The sequence below is a fragment of the Hippoglossus stenolepis genome, chromosome 9 (genome assembly GCF_022539355.2).
Source record: "Hippoglossus stenolepis isolate QCI-W04-F060 chromosome 9, HSTE1.2, whole genome shotgun sequence".
NCBI lineage: Eukaryota > Metazoa > Chordata > Actinopteri > Pleuronectiformes > Pleuronectidae > Hippoglossus > Hippoglossus stenolepis.
Window position 1 is genome coordinate 22,346,403 of NC_061491.1, and position 14,354 is coordinate 22,360,756.

At 44.0% G+C, this 14,354-nt stretch overlaps 1 protein-coding gene across 1 annotated transcript; it reads left to right on the forward strand.

Moving 5' to 3' along the window:
* The first annotated feature begins 5,407 nt into the window (after window positions 1-5,407).
* On the forward strand, window positions 5,408-12,737 carry LOC118115271 (fibroblast growth factor 10). Its single transcript, XM_035166341.2, has 3 exons — window positions 5,408-6,539; window positions 11,491-11,594; window positions 11,943-12,737. Exons 1-3 carry the CDS (start codon window positions 6,080-6,082, stop codon window positions 12,132-12,134), a joined length of 756 nt encoding a protein of 251 aa, XP_035022232.1. The 5' UTR covers window positions 5,408-6,079; the 3' UTR covers window positions 12,135-12,737.
* The last annotated feature ends 1,617 nt before the right edge of the window (window positions 12,738-14,354 follow it).

The window sequence follows — 14,354 nt, forward strand, 5'->3', positions numbered from 1 at the left end:
AACGGCACAAGGGGCTGATGGTTGGTTCTTCATTACAAAGGGCAAACGTGGCCGTAAAATTACTCTTAACCGCTGGTTCACGACAACCCAAGTGTTCTACAGCCAAACCTGTGGGTTTGGATTCAGCAGTCGAACGTGTACTTCATTATTTGTAGATTATCCAGAGCCAACAGTAGCAAACAGATGTGGCCTCCACAGCTTTAAAGACACAATAACACTGGTCTGAGGATAAGTGATTGGCAGGTACATTAAGTGTTGAAGACAAAATGCTATAAAAGATATAACATTCATCTCACTGTTATAGGTTTAAAGCTCGTTGCAACACTGAGAAGATTTATGCACTTGGTTTGCAGCAATAAAGGTTTAGTCTGTTTGGTTAGTTCTGACTTGAAGTTGCTCAGATTTCCAGTGAAAGTCAAACCACTAAATTGCTGTAGTGCATGTTGTTTGTTAGTATAGTAAAAATGGAGCAGACATATCAGTAAATATATAGTAAAATATCTTCAGCTTCATAGCACAATGCAAAATTCAAATTTTGAATATATATTATTATTATATATTATTCCACTTGGTGTCATTTAATAAAATATTCAAATCAAATAAATAAATCAAATACATTTTTTTTTCAATATAACAACAAACATTCTATACTATGGACAATAGGTAATAACCGTTTTAATTAAGTAGAAAGTAAAAATATTTATTATCAGGGAGATATCAATACGATCCTTGATTAGTATATCATGAAACTACAGTGGCCCTCAGTGTGGTGCATAGGCTCAACAGTCCCCTGGAAACCACATTTAAATACACTAGATCCTGATTTTTATTCGGATCTGCCACAATATGCACACACTCATAAATGTCAGTCCATTAAATGTGCTTTATTTTTTTTCCCCCCATCAGGATCCTTTAATTATTCTCTTATAAACCAACTAAAATGCTGATAACTTTCAATTAAAGTAAGAAAATATCATCCTGGATCCAGTAAAACTGAATAACTTCTTCCTTGGGTCATGCTCCACCCCTCAGAAACCGGTTGAGTAATATTTGCTTAAACTTGCTTACTATCAAACAAATGCAGATGAACACACAACCTCACTGGTTGAGGTGATCGCACATTTTTTGAAAACTACCTGAGGATGACTACAATAAACATCCATAAAATCCACAATTGGCATAAAGCAGACGTACACATTGATTTACAACTTCTTCTGCAAAACCACACCCATAAATATTACAGATACAGCTGCCCTGGTATAAACAGGAGGTCAAAACATATTCTCTCATCATATATAATTTAGTTTTCTATACATTATAGTAAAAAAGCTGTTTTTTTATTTATCTATTTATTTATTTGACTGCACCGTCACCTCATATCGCCCGGAGAAAAAACGAGGTCAGTTCGTTGTGGAAGAGTTGATCCAGTATCTGACCTGTAAGTAAATTCCACTGTCCTGCTGAAACCGACACTCAGCAGAGGAGGATGATGTAAGTGCCTGTCAGGACAGAGGGGGAGATAACATGACGAACATCTATTGATCACCGTAAAGCAGGAAACAGCAACCTCATCTTGTTGGTTACCAGACACCAATGCAACACAACGGCCAGGAACACATTAAATATTTACGTTTGATGACCAGCAGAAAAAGTCGGCCTCCCAGTACGAGCCGAGCGTCCTCTTCGTCTGCCAGTTATCTCCTCGGAGCATGAGGTAACACGTTTCCTTGTGATCTATGAAAACCTTAAAAGAGAATGTTATCGTTAATCTCTCTGTTTACCCCTTCAAATCCCAGTGTAAACCCAGGGAGAGGCTCGAGGAAGAAGTCGGTGGAACGTAATCCGTGAGCCAACAGGCTGCTGGTTTGGAGGAAGAGGTCCAGTCTGGTGGCTCCTCATCTGGACCCCATCACGCTGCTTGTCCCCAGGCAGTCAGACTGGCATCCCTGTACCAGGCCTGTTCCTTTATTAAAGCCTCGGCCTCCTCTGACCCAGCACACACAAAGCGGGCCCCGGGGGAATGCAGACGGAGACACACACATGGTTCGCATAGGTCCGTGTGGTTGTTTGTGAGTCGTGCGTTTGATTCCCTCATAGACCACATATGGATTCGAGCTTAGCTAACGTTGGGAGTGAGGTGCTGTGCTTTGTCAAACATCTGCCTAATGATAGTGCAGCAACAGGGAGGGACAAACAGACTCACAATGAGCCCAGCAAAATCAGAGACACATGACATGCATAAGGTGAATTTCCACAGTTGGAGCAGATGGAGCAACAGATTGCACGGCGCTCGCTGCTGCATCCACCTGCTGCCACGAGGCAAACTCAGGTGCTCAGGAGCAGGATTGATTCGAGAAAATAAAATCAGGAGTCCAGGCATTCTATGAAAACATTATCGTAGTTGTGCAGGAAGAGAAATGATGCAGAGGTAATTCAAACTTTTAACAGACAGTAAAACATAATTTTTCCTTTCAGAATAAATGTTCATGTTTCCTTTAATTACAATTACTAAAACATAATTGGTATTTTGTTTCATCGTTTTTCAACAACCAGTATAAAACCATAAGTGAACTTTTTTCTGTTAAAAATTGAATTACATTATAAATTGCATCAAGAACTTCAGAGAATAGTCAAACATAGAGAAATATTAAATCATTGAAGTAACACATAATGAAAATACCCCTCACCCCAAAGTTACCTCTGATAAGTTAAAGTGTTTCACCCCAAACAGATTTTTTGTTAATGTGAATAAGCCGCTATTTGCCTGTTTAATTGTTTCACTTTGCTTATTAACTTGTTCCTGTGTCTGAATGTGTGAGAAATAAAAACGTCATCACATGAATATTGTGTTAAGGTCGACACTGTATCAGCCTTCTGACCTAAATACAACAAAAACACACCTGATGGTTTAACCTTCCTTAAAAAAAAAAAGAGTTATTTCTGTTAAATTCATACATTACACGCTAAAAAGAATAAAAAGGAACCTTTTCATCTTGATTCATTTTTCTTCTCTTTGGCAGTTGGAACCGTGTGAAATCAAATGTCTGCGCTGACGCGTATAAATTTCCGGTATTTGAGTTTTTGTTGCCTTTATTGTGATCGCGTTTTTGTTTTTGAAGAGAACCCGGCTAGAGCCACAGCCTGTAGGGAGGGATCAGATGCACCTTTTGTCTGTTTTATTGCCTATTGTTTTGAACTTTGAAATGCAATTCGGGGAGATAGATCTATAAAGATACACTAAATACTAAAGCTGTAGAGCAGGGAGGGATGTGAGATCATCTCCAGACCCTGCAAAGCTCACTTATATTGCATTTAGGAGAAAAAACACAGGCACCGTTATGTTTACAAAGAATTTGCTCCTTGGCCTCTAAAGAAATCCTAAAAATCTTGCGAGTCTGTCAGCATCACTGCAGCCCAACATCTCTCTGAGGCATCTACGCTGAGATTACTGGAAAGAACAGTAAGTCTGCGGGTATATCCGCACATCTGTCGTGATCTGGCTGAATCCCTCGATGTCAAATACAAACTTGATGCATGAAACTGTTCTCAGCTGTCATTAAAATAATGTTTTGGTCCATGAGTGTTTAAATTATAAAGCTTTAGCATGTGACTGTCAAACAAAAAAACACACAAAAATGTAGAATGTAAAAAGTCAAACTTAAAAATCTTAACAGGTATTATCCTCAAAATCATTATTTTCTTAAACATATATGTCCGAACTCTCCATTATTTTTACAATTATGAAATTTATTCAAATTATTCAACGTATTCTCACAAAATGGTTTGTAAGTGAGATTTATCGAGTTAAAACTTGTGCAGACTTATTGTGTCTACTGTTCATTTGGACAGTTAGAGAGGTCACTGATAAATAATTGACTGTAAAATATCAAATGAGGATGTGAAAAATCATGTTGATCATAGTTCAACACAATGGCTACTTTTAAATAACATCTACATTAAAATTTAGACAGGGCTTAAGTCCAGTGCCTCTTAGGTTGCAAATAAAGAAAAACTACTATATTGACGTATCAATAATCAGCTCCTCAGCAGTTTCCTCTGCACAGATTCAAGTTATCACAGTGGGAAGGGACGCCGCAAAGGAAGCGCTGATAAGATTTGCTTTGTTTGTATCCCCAGATAAAGCCATGCCAAGACCAGAGTTAAGACATGACTGCTGCTCTGGCCGTAGATCGTTGACAGACGTTAAAGCAGGGCACTAAAAAACTAGGATTTAAAGGAAGGAAAACAGGGAACAGGACAGACCCCGACATCACAGACACGAGGATCAGGGAGAACAGATAAGAGCGCCAGCAGCACATTTTGTTTATCACACTGGATTGTTGAAAATGTCCTTGATCACTGTTGTCCTCTTAAAAAACTTCAAATGTTCTGATTGCTGGAGCCCAAGAATACTCCACCCGTGTCTGTATTGTCTAAGAACATGGAAAAGTGTCTTGCAATATTGATTTGATAAGAAAAATCAACGAATAGGACATGGTGATTTTATTTGACTGAACCCCTGTAGAACACTGACCATACCTAATATTCTGCACATTCACTGCACATACTGTACATTGTTGTCTGGCCCGCTATGACATTGTCCATCCTGTGCTGTGGCTCATGCCCTGAGGAGAGACTGATGCCTGGTCCGTCCGTAAGAGAGAGTCTCATTGGCTGAGTTCCACGCAGACACCTGAGTCACAGAGGATGGTGGAGGTCTGGTGAGTGAAACTGGAGAGCTGCATTGCATTACAGCGCTGCTGGAGAGATAACGCTGCGATAAAGTGCCTTGAGGGAAAGAGAGAGGCTTCAGCAAGATGGCCATGATAAGTCAGCATGCACACGGCAACCGGCAACAGTAACTTAATATGATTTCTATCTGAAGAGGCAGAGGAGGACGGCCACTTGTTGGGATTATCACATCTTAATGAGGAACAAGTGGCTCCGTTTGAATTTGTGATATTCATCCTCCTTAACACTGGTTCACAAAAATGAACACGACATCCCACAAATAGATTGTTGATTGTAACCACGCACAATAAAAACACAAACACTCTTTGATTAACGACTAAATTAATCATTAGTTCAAGACTGATGCAATACTCCCAGACTGCCTCCTCCTGGCCGGCAGCATCTATTCAGATAAACCCTGCTATCACCCCTCACTCCAGAAGTTAGATCTGTTTGTATGCAGGCACGCACACACACACACACACACACACACACACACACACACACACACACACACACACACACACACACACACACACACACACACACACACTACTTGCTCCCATATGTGAGAGGGGAAGTTGAGTAAAGGAGGGAGGGATCATGTAACCAAGAGTCTCCAGGAATATTCACATCAGGCGAGGAGGCGAACACAACCGACTTGATCCTGAGACACACAGAGAGAGAGAGAGAGAGAGAGAGAGAGGGAGGGAGAGAGAGACCACCCCATGCCCGTTATCACCATGCTGTATGAAGGTGGAGTCATTTGGTGGTAGAGAGAGAGAGAGAGAGAGGAGCAGGGCAGCAGAAGAAGAAGACATGGATTATCTGACATGCGTCTGGACTGACCAACATTCCTCTTTCAGTCTTGAATCCTGTTTTCCTCCTCAGACTGAAGTCTGAAGATGCATCCCTGCACATGCCGAGTGTAAATTGTGAGGTGTCTCTTTTTTCAATTTCACTGGACCTACGGAGTTTCTCCTCTCTACTGGGATATCAGTGAACTTTAATATTTTTTTTCTTAAATTGAGCACCTGCTTGGAAATGCGAGGGTTGCGCCGGAGCAGCCAAAAATAAGAAACACAGTAATTGCTGTGTCGTTTTTTTAGGTAATATTTGCTCATTCAGACTGACTTATTTTACAAAAAAAGACTTATCGGCCTAAAATTCAGAGGCAAATCTGAGAATTTCATACAGGAGCTGAATAATTAAGACTCTGAAGCAGAACCATCTCCAACCAGCCTGGACCGTGGAGGGGTTTCCTCCCTGCCCTCCGTGCCTCTCCTCATCCCCAGCAGCATGTCCCAGGCTCTGAGGCTGCCACTAGTCCTCTACACAGCACACTACCATGATCAGATGGGCTGCTGGAGGGAGTAAGGCTGCCTCTGCCTCGTCCTGCTCCAGGGCCGGGTTAGAGGCTCGTTCTGGCTCTGGGACCAACTCTGGACCAAGGTCATCAGCACTGCATTCCTCCCTGTCTTTGCCTCTCCTGCTGGCCCTGGTGCTTTTCTCCTTTTCCCTGTCCGGGGCGGCCTGCCATCAGCTCCGCAGAGAAAGACTGAGGCTCGCCAACCCACGAGCTCTCAGAGTTCCACTGAACATTTCGGAGACTGAGCTCGCCTTCAGGCCCAGGACCATTGGGGGCCCTCTGGGTCGGACTGGAGGACCGCAGGGTCGGCATGTGCGCAGCTACAATCACCTCCAAGGGGATATACGCAGGAGGAAGCTGTTCTCTTTCCAGAAGTTCTTCCTGAGGATTGATAAGAATGGAACAGTCAGTGGAACCAAGAGCAAGGATGACCCTCTCAGTAAGTAACTCAACGAGTATCTGATTGTAAAAAAAAATTAAAAAAAATAATAAAACATGCAAAAACTAGAAACCGAATTAAACCAGAAACCAAAGTCGATATGAACCTTTCCTATATCTTAAACGAGGCCACTTTCTGTTGCAAAATAAAAGCTTCTAGTCTCTGCAATCAAAACTTCTGAACTTTTTTCTGGTCTTGTTTGGATTTTGCAGCATTTGGATATAAATGAAAACATAAAATCACCTGTCGGTTGTTTTGAGTCGAGGAATCAAGTCTGAATCAAACCTCTGAAATGTTGCTCATTTGAAAAATCGGGTGTAAAGTTTTTTGAGGAAGACGCTCATAATGCACACATTTGATTTATTTATACACAACACGGCTTGAACGCTGGATTTTAATATATATAAAAACATCCAGAGACCACCAGTCTGTCCATTGGTTTGGAAGTTTGGACCGAGCGTTCTCGTCTTTTTGTTTTAAACCAGACATCCCACTGATATCTCTCCTGTCCAAACACTCAGTACAATGGTGGTAGCTCTCAGATGGCTTAAAAAGGAGCAGGGGCAGATAACCCGTCCATTATCAGGCAGTCTTCACAGCCCAGGGTAAACAGCGCTGATAACACGCACAGAAGAACCGGGCTGGAGCAAGGGGGGAGGACATGGATGTCAGCCTCATTGATGCTTTTAGACCCTCTCTGCCTCTCCTCGTCTGTCTCTCTCTCTCTCGCTCTCCCACTCAGATTGCCCGCCTGCCAGCCGGCATCAAGCAAATTACATACCCTCAGTCAAAGATCAGACGTTTGTTTAAAGTAGTTTGACATGCTCACTGGGAGAAACGCGTCTTTAAAGTGATTACATGTTGTATTTTTTTTCCGGCATATCAATCAGTAAAATGGCATTCTCATTAGTGCCCTGGCATTCCCACTGAGCTACGTGTGTGTGCCTATGTCAGCCGGTGGGTACCCGGGCTCCTGAGGCTGTGTGATCATATAGAAGCCGCCGACGACACATGTGCTCACTTATTACTCACACACACACACACACACACACACACAAACATATATGCTCCCCTGTTCTCACATACTCATTTTTCTCCCTCTTCCTCGCTGTCCCCCGACCCCATGGCGTGTATATGGAACCTTTTAATGTTCCTCTTGGGAGACCTAAACCACACGTTCAATCAAAGTGACTGAGGGGAAATGGCAGAATGTCAGAGGACATGTTTGTTTTGACAAGGTCACGACAGAAGCAACTTTATTTACTGGCCGTAATGTTTTTTTACTGTCTCCTTCATCAGCCGTTTCTTTTGAGTTGTCCGTGTGTCTGAATTCACCCCTCTGTTTAAGCTCTGTGCGTTTAGAAGCTTTCATTTACCTCCCATGCCTGTTTTTTTATATTTTGAACGATTCACAAAGTCACATTTTTCAGAGCGGGGTTTCCTTTTATGAGAAGTGGGTCTGAGTTAGCGTGAACCGAGCGTCAGGGAGGGAGGTGAAAGAGAGACTCTCAGGAGGCACAAGTTCATGAATGACATGGCTGATCATCATTGTGGCCACATCAAAGCCATGCGTCTTCAGTATCAATGGTGGTGCCATCAAAAAGCTGTATCCTGAGGGGGTCCGGGGACACTGTGTGTGGATTATACACTCTCATATCAGGTTCACATGGTAAAGGATACTACACAACAGTAGCTTCAGTCTTTGCTCTGGCCCCTGGGGCTAGACATGATCCCAGGGCTGACGTCCTTTGTAGACTATTGATGATCCCTTGAAGTGACAAAATGTACTTTTTGTGGATGACGTCTAGTCTTTTCTTCAGCTATATATATATAAATGTACATACATAATCATGTTTGTATGTATACGCAGTATGTCTCAGAGAGGTGTATGGGATGTGGAGGCTTTGGTTTTGGTGCTGCCTGTGGCCCTGCAAGGACCCGGCTCACTGTCTGTTAAAGAACTGGTATCCAGCCTCCCACAGATTTATGGGGATGCCAGCGCAAAACTGTCCCACATGGCTTTCCAACCCGCTGGGAGTCTGTGCTGAGGTTACAGAGAGGCGGAGAGGAAGGGATTGAGATTATGTTAAAGTCAGCTAAGTAGCTATCTGCACGGCCCCGAGTGTGTAGTTAAAATACCCATGATTCACAACTGAGTTCTCTTGAATTTACCTACAACCAGGAGCTTGGGTGAATCATGAAATGTTGCTAAGATTCAGGTAAAAGGTTTTGGCGGTAACAGAGTGTGTGTGTGTGTGTGTGTGTGTGTGTGTGTGTGTGTGTGTGTGTGTGTGTGTGTGTGTGTGTGTGTGTGTGTGTGTGTGCAGTTGTGTTGTCAGGCCACCAGTTGTATTTACGTGCTGTAGGGGCCATGTGTGCAAGATGCCTGTAGACACGGCTCAAGGAGTGTATACATAGTATATGTGGATGCATGTGTAAGTGCACGTTTCTGTGCATCCATCTCCTTTAATCAAAGCTGCGGCCTTTTATATAGCAAAGAACAGATGGGGCTGATGTGGAGGTTTGAGGACAGAGATGTATAGCTTTTCTCCGAGGTGGGGAAGAGGGTGGATATCCGCTCTGTGTAAATACAGTCAGTGTGGTCCTTATCAAGTGTTATTACTATATATCCTGGTTTATGCCTCACTCCACTCCATTTTTTCTGCACGGGAATGGTACCAATCAAAATGTACATTTTCACTTATCTGCCAAAACATAATTTTGTGCAGACCCTGAACATCTAAGAGGCAAAGAAAGGCTGAGAAAGAACAACAATACAAGCTGGATAACACATGCTTTTTGGCATCCCACTGTGGAAAAACCACCTTTAATTCTCACTGGCATTGTGTGCCTCCATTCCCCAACCAACGCACCATTTACTGTTGTAACTCCAAACAGAGCGTATCAAATAAGCCACACATTAGGAAAAAGCAACCAGCATGCAAAAGAAAATCTGCTTTCCCTCCAAGTAAACAGCTGAGCCTGGCTTGGCTCACTTTAGGCTACATTTTACATGTGTGGTTTGTAAAATGTACCCCTTACAAAGCATCGCTGTCACATTTAAGGCTTAATTTTGTAATCTGCAAGAAGCTAAATGAAGAACAGATTTTCTCGTCTGCCCTTTTCCAAAACTTGCAGCCCTACGCTCATTACTCTGCCTTTGTGGGTCAAGCTGAGCATTCATCAGAAAACAGTGAATGGAGATTTTGCAGTTTCACAGCCAGGTGTGCAAGTGCACATTCACCTGCTACCACATTGACTATGTGCGTGTGCATGTGTGTCCGTGAGTGCTGCAGTGTGCGTGCGTGTGTGTGTAATGTGTGTGTGTGTGTGTGTAATGTGTGTGTGTATACAACCTGTCTCGCCCCTGCCTCCGGTGGCTGACTTTGATCAGTGATCATTACAGCCTTTCTAATCCTCCCTCCACCCCCAGTCTCACTGTCATGGCTCCTCTGTCCTCCTCTGTTCTCCTTCCTTTCATCCCTCCCATGTTTACAGAGCAGCCAGAGACTGCCATAGATTGTCTTACATCCTCACTCCATACCCGACACCCGATCCCATACAGAAACCAGCTCCTCTCAGATCTTCAATGGCCGTTGTGTCACAGTCCCCACCACCGCCTTGCCGACTCAGGCCTCACTGCCCCAAGGTGCCACTGTTTGAACTAGAAACTGATACAGTCAAGACCTCACGGACGAGGAAAGAAGCTGCTGTGTTTTTATGAGAGGGATTGTTCTTCGGGGGTCACACCTGCCTCCTCCACTGTCCACTCACATGTACGAGGTTGGCAGCTTCAGAGGCCCCCCAGCCACTGGAGAGTGGGCCTGACAGCAGAGCGGGCTGCCGCACAAACAGTCATCAGACAGAGGAGGGGCTGCTGAGCTGATCAAAGCACGTCGTCGACTCTGTGGAGTTCACACCCCCACGCCACGAACTGTGTGGTTGTGTGTGTGTGTGTGTGTGTGTGTGTGTGTGTGCGCACATATGTGCTTATCGGGATAAAATAACGACAGCTCACAGGAAGTGTGGAAAGGAAGTCAGGGAGGGAGGCCTGAAATCAAACATGCCATGTGAACCGGGACTGTTCACATACACACACAAACACACACACGCACGCACGCACGCACGCACGCACGCACGCACGCGCACACACACACACACACACACACACACACACACACACACACACACACACACACACACACACAGCAGCAGCACAAGACCAGATGAGTGGCTTCTGCGGTCAAAGGACACATTAGGAAGTTATATCTCTCTGACCTCTGATACTGAGACCACACAAATAACCCCAGCTGTCTGCAGCCAAAGCATCCCCTTGTTAACCTGGGTATAAATTAGCCGCTCTAATAGCCTGTGAGGAACCTGAATTATTTGCGTAGGGACTTGGAAACCTAAATACCAAACAGAATATAAACAGCCTGAGAACCTCTGGGGTATCCACCTATCAATTTTCAGACTAAATGGCCTTTGCAGCTGGAATCTGTTACGCAGGTGTAGGTTGTAAAGAAACCTTATAATATCATGGAAAAGATAAATGTGCTCAAACAATAATTGTGACCAGACACAGAGTTCCCACGTGTAAATGTCCTGAAATGAGAAAATGCAACATGTTGTTATTCATTATACTCTCACAAAAGGGATATAAACCTTTATGGACAAATTCCAATCTGAGTCTAGACTCTCAAGGGGTCGACCTCGGACTGTTGCCCCAATGTTAATTGTTGAGTTCTCTTATCTACAGCAAAGACCAGTCAGGAAAACACTGTATTATCTTTACTTCCTCTGTCACATGAGTTTGAGATTTGTCCCTCTGAACTTAAATTGTTTTTTTTCTAGAAAAGTCATTTTATTTGCACAAATGAAACAGGAGCTCTGGTGCTCACGATAAATGTTGATATATGATGATATAACCGTCTTTTTTTCTGAATCCTAGGTGTCCTGGAAATCACCTCGGTGGACGTGGGAGTGGTGGCCATCAAAGGGCTGAACAGCAACTACTATCTGGCTATCGGCAGGAAGGGAGACCTGTACGGAGCGGTCAGTATCTCAGTTAAAAGTCAATGTGGATGCTCCAGAGAGAGATAGTGTCAGATACTCTATGTCCTTATCAAAGAAGGCCTTATCGTTGTTTCTGCATTGACTCTGAATCACAACCAGGCGAGTGCAGGCACGTGAACCTCCAGCAGAACTGTGCAATTTTCAAACTGTAAACTAGTTTCCACACAAGAACACAAAGTAGCATTTAGTGTAGATTAAGGAGGAGTAAATAAACACGGTTCCATGTGCAACCGCAGTGGATTTGCACAAGATAATGATCCGTGTTTTGCCTTAACCTCACACGTCGGGGTTACAACACTGAAACCTGATACCTGCTGTTTTCCCCAGAGAGAGTTTGGCGTGGACTGCACCCTGAAGGAGCGGATCGAGGAGAACGGCTACAACACATACGCTTCAGCTCAGTGGAGGAACAAGAAGCGGCAGATGTTTGTGGGTCTGAACGTCCACGGGAGGCCGCTCAAGGGGAAGAAAACACGCAGGAAGAACACGGCCACCCACTTCCTTCCAATTATGGTGTGAGCTGAGGAGCTCCACCGGAGGGGGAGAATACGCAGCACTGGACAGAGAGGTTTTCAATAAAAAGCTGTAAAATAAAAGACATTCACTGGAAAAGCTCTCATTGGGAAACAAGGCACTAACACTGTTACACAAAAATGTGGTCTCTGCAAAGGACTTTGACTGAGATCATGTTCTTTAATTGGTGGGAGAAGGTGATAACTGTGTTTTCTGTGGCACAGGACGCAATATTTATCCTTTTTTTCTCTGTGCCAAACAGTTTGTAACTGGAGTATGTGTGTAATGTGGACAACACGGGAGACAGTGTCCCAGCTAATGAACTGTAGTGGATACAGAAGTATCTCCAGATGTTATTTATAATCCATATTTTCCTGCGAGACGTAAAAGGGGAGGGATAGAAAACGACTACAGTACGATGAGAGAAATGATCAGTCAGTTTATTGTGACAGCATTAAATAATAGAGGATACCCCACATTTAAAGCAAATGTTTAATACTTAACCACTGTGTTTTGACTGTATTGTAATGATTTATTTATTTTGTGAAATATTTAACTGGAGGGGAACACTTACAAGGCAAGCATTTCTTTGCATGCTTTACTTTTTATAGGAACTCTACTATGTGAGATTAAAATTTCCATTTTCTCCTCTGCAATATGTCGTGGTCGTTCTTCCTCGCACACCAAACACTGAGAAACCCTGGTGAGCATCCAGGTCACGGTAGGTCGACTCTCATCTGGGTCTCGGAGGTGGGAAGGGACAAAAGGCAAACCATTAAAGTCTCGCCAGATATCTCATGTGGCAACCATTGCACTAATGATCAGTCCCCAAACAAATGGGAAGCACATAAGACCGACCACAACAGAATGTGAGGGAGCTAACGTCCTTGGTATGGCTGCTGACATCTCTCCTTGATATCGCCCCATCTGTGTGGAGCTGCAACATTCCCCGGCTGTCGCAGGCCGTGCACAGTGAAGATAGCTGCTTAAGCACCTGCTGATAACAAACAATATAAAAACAACTCTAGTCTGCGTTGATCCTGCACCGGGGGTTAGTGGAGGGGCCGTGCGGGAGGACGTGAACGTGCGCGAGGGAAGCAATGGAAGTGACGGAGAGAGATATGACTCGAGTCTGACCACCCACCTCCCTCAGTAATCATCTGCAAACACACTAATCAATGACAGCTGCCGTGACGCCGGATCAAAAGACCACGGGGGGAACATTAACGCCACAGGCTTCCGGGCCTCATGCTCTCGTATCCCGCCTCTCGGAACATCCATCTGAGGACAGGCATGAAGAATTGGGAGAGCAGAGGAAGACAGGAAGGTGAGGGAGGGATCACGAGAGGCTGCGGCCTCTTGTCTTTGGCCTCAAATTCATCCACGTTGGCCTGTTAATGTGACTCCAGGAGGGAAAACAACAAGTGATCTAAACCGTAGGAATCCACAGTACAGGAAATTTGCTTTAGGCTATGGTATATTGTCCTTTTAGTAGTTGTTTAAGGAATCACCGTGACAATTGAGTAACACTGAGGAATGCTGCAGGCAATTCCACCATGACAGAGGCAACATATGGAATAAAGTTTCATGTCTGCACCTTCTATTACATTTTCTCTGCTCTGTAATGGCTGTGCAATGCAACACGGCTGTTTCACCTCTGGGGCCACATGCACAACAGTGTTTTTGAGATAAATCTTGACAGAGAGGAACCCCCACCACCACCGCCACCATTACCACCACCGTTACCACCACCCAAACACCAACCCCCGGGTAATTTGTGGTCCTATGCATTCGCGAGATCTGTGAATGTTTGAACTCTCCCCAAGACACTGGCACGAGCAGAGAAAAAAGCAGCAATAACAGAAAATGGAGGCAGTAATCTTTTATCAAAGTGGGTCTCCGCATTTCTGGCATGGGAATTCTCTGTGGCATAATGTGATCCAGCTTTGGGAAATAAGTGGAAAATGACTGGAGGCTAAAACAACTAATGAATACTTAGACTGAGAGGTCTGGTGCAACACATGTTTGTAGTGGGCAGCTACTGAGTGAGCTCGGGGAGAGAGGTACGTGTGAGGGAGCTACACCGGTCCAGAATCTGAAATATGTGTCTGATACATCAGATGCATGTGATCATTCTGCTTTTAGCTAATAGCTTAGATGGTTGTGAGGTTATTTAACCGCACATTTGGAAAGGTCCATCATCAGACACTGTTGTGCAGACAACCA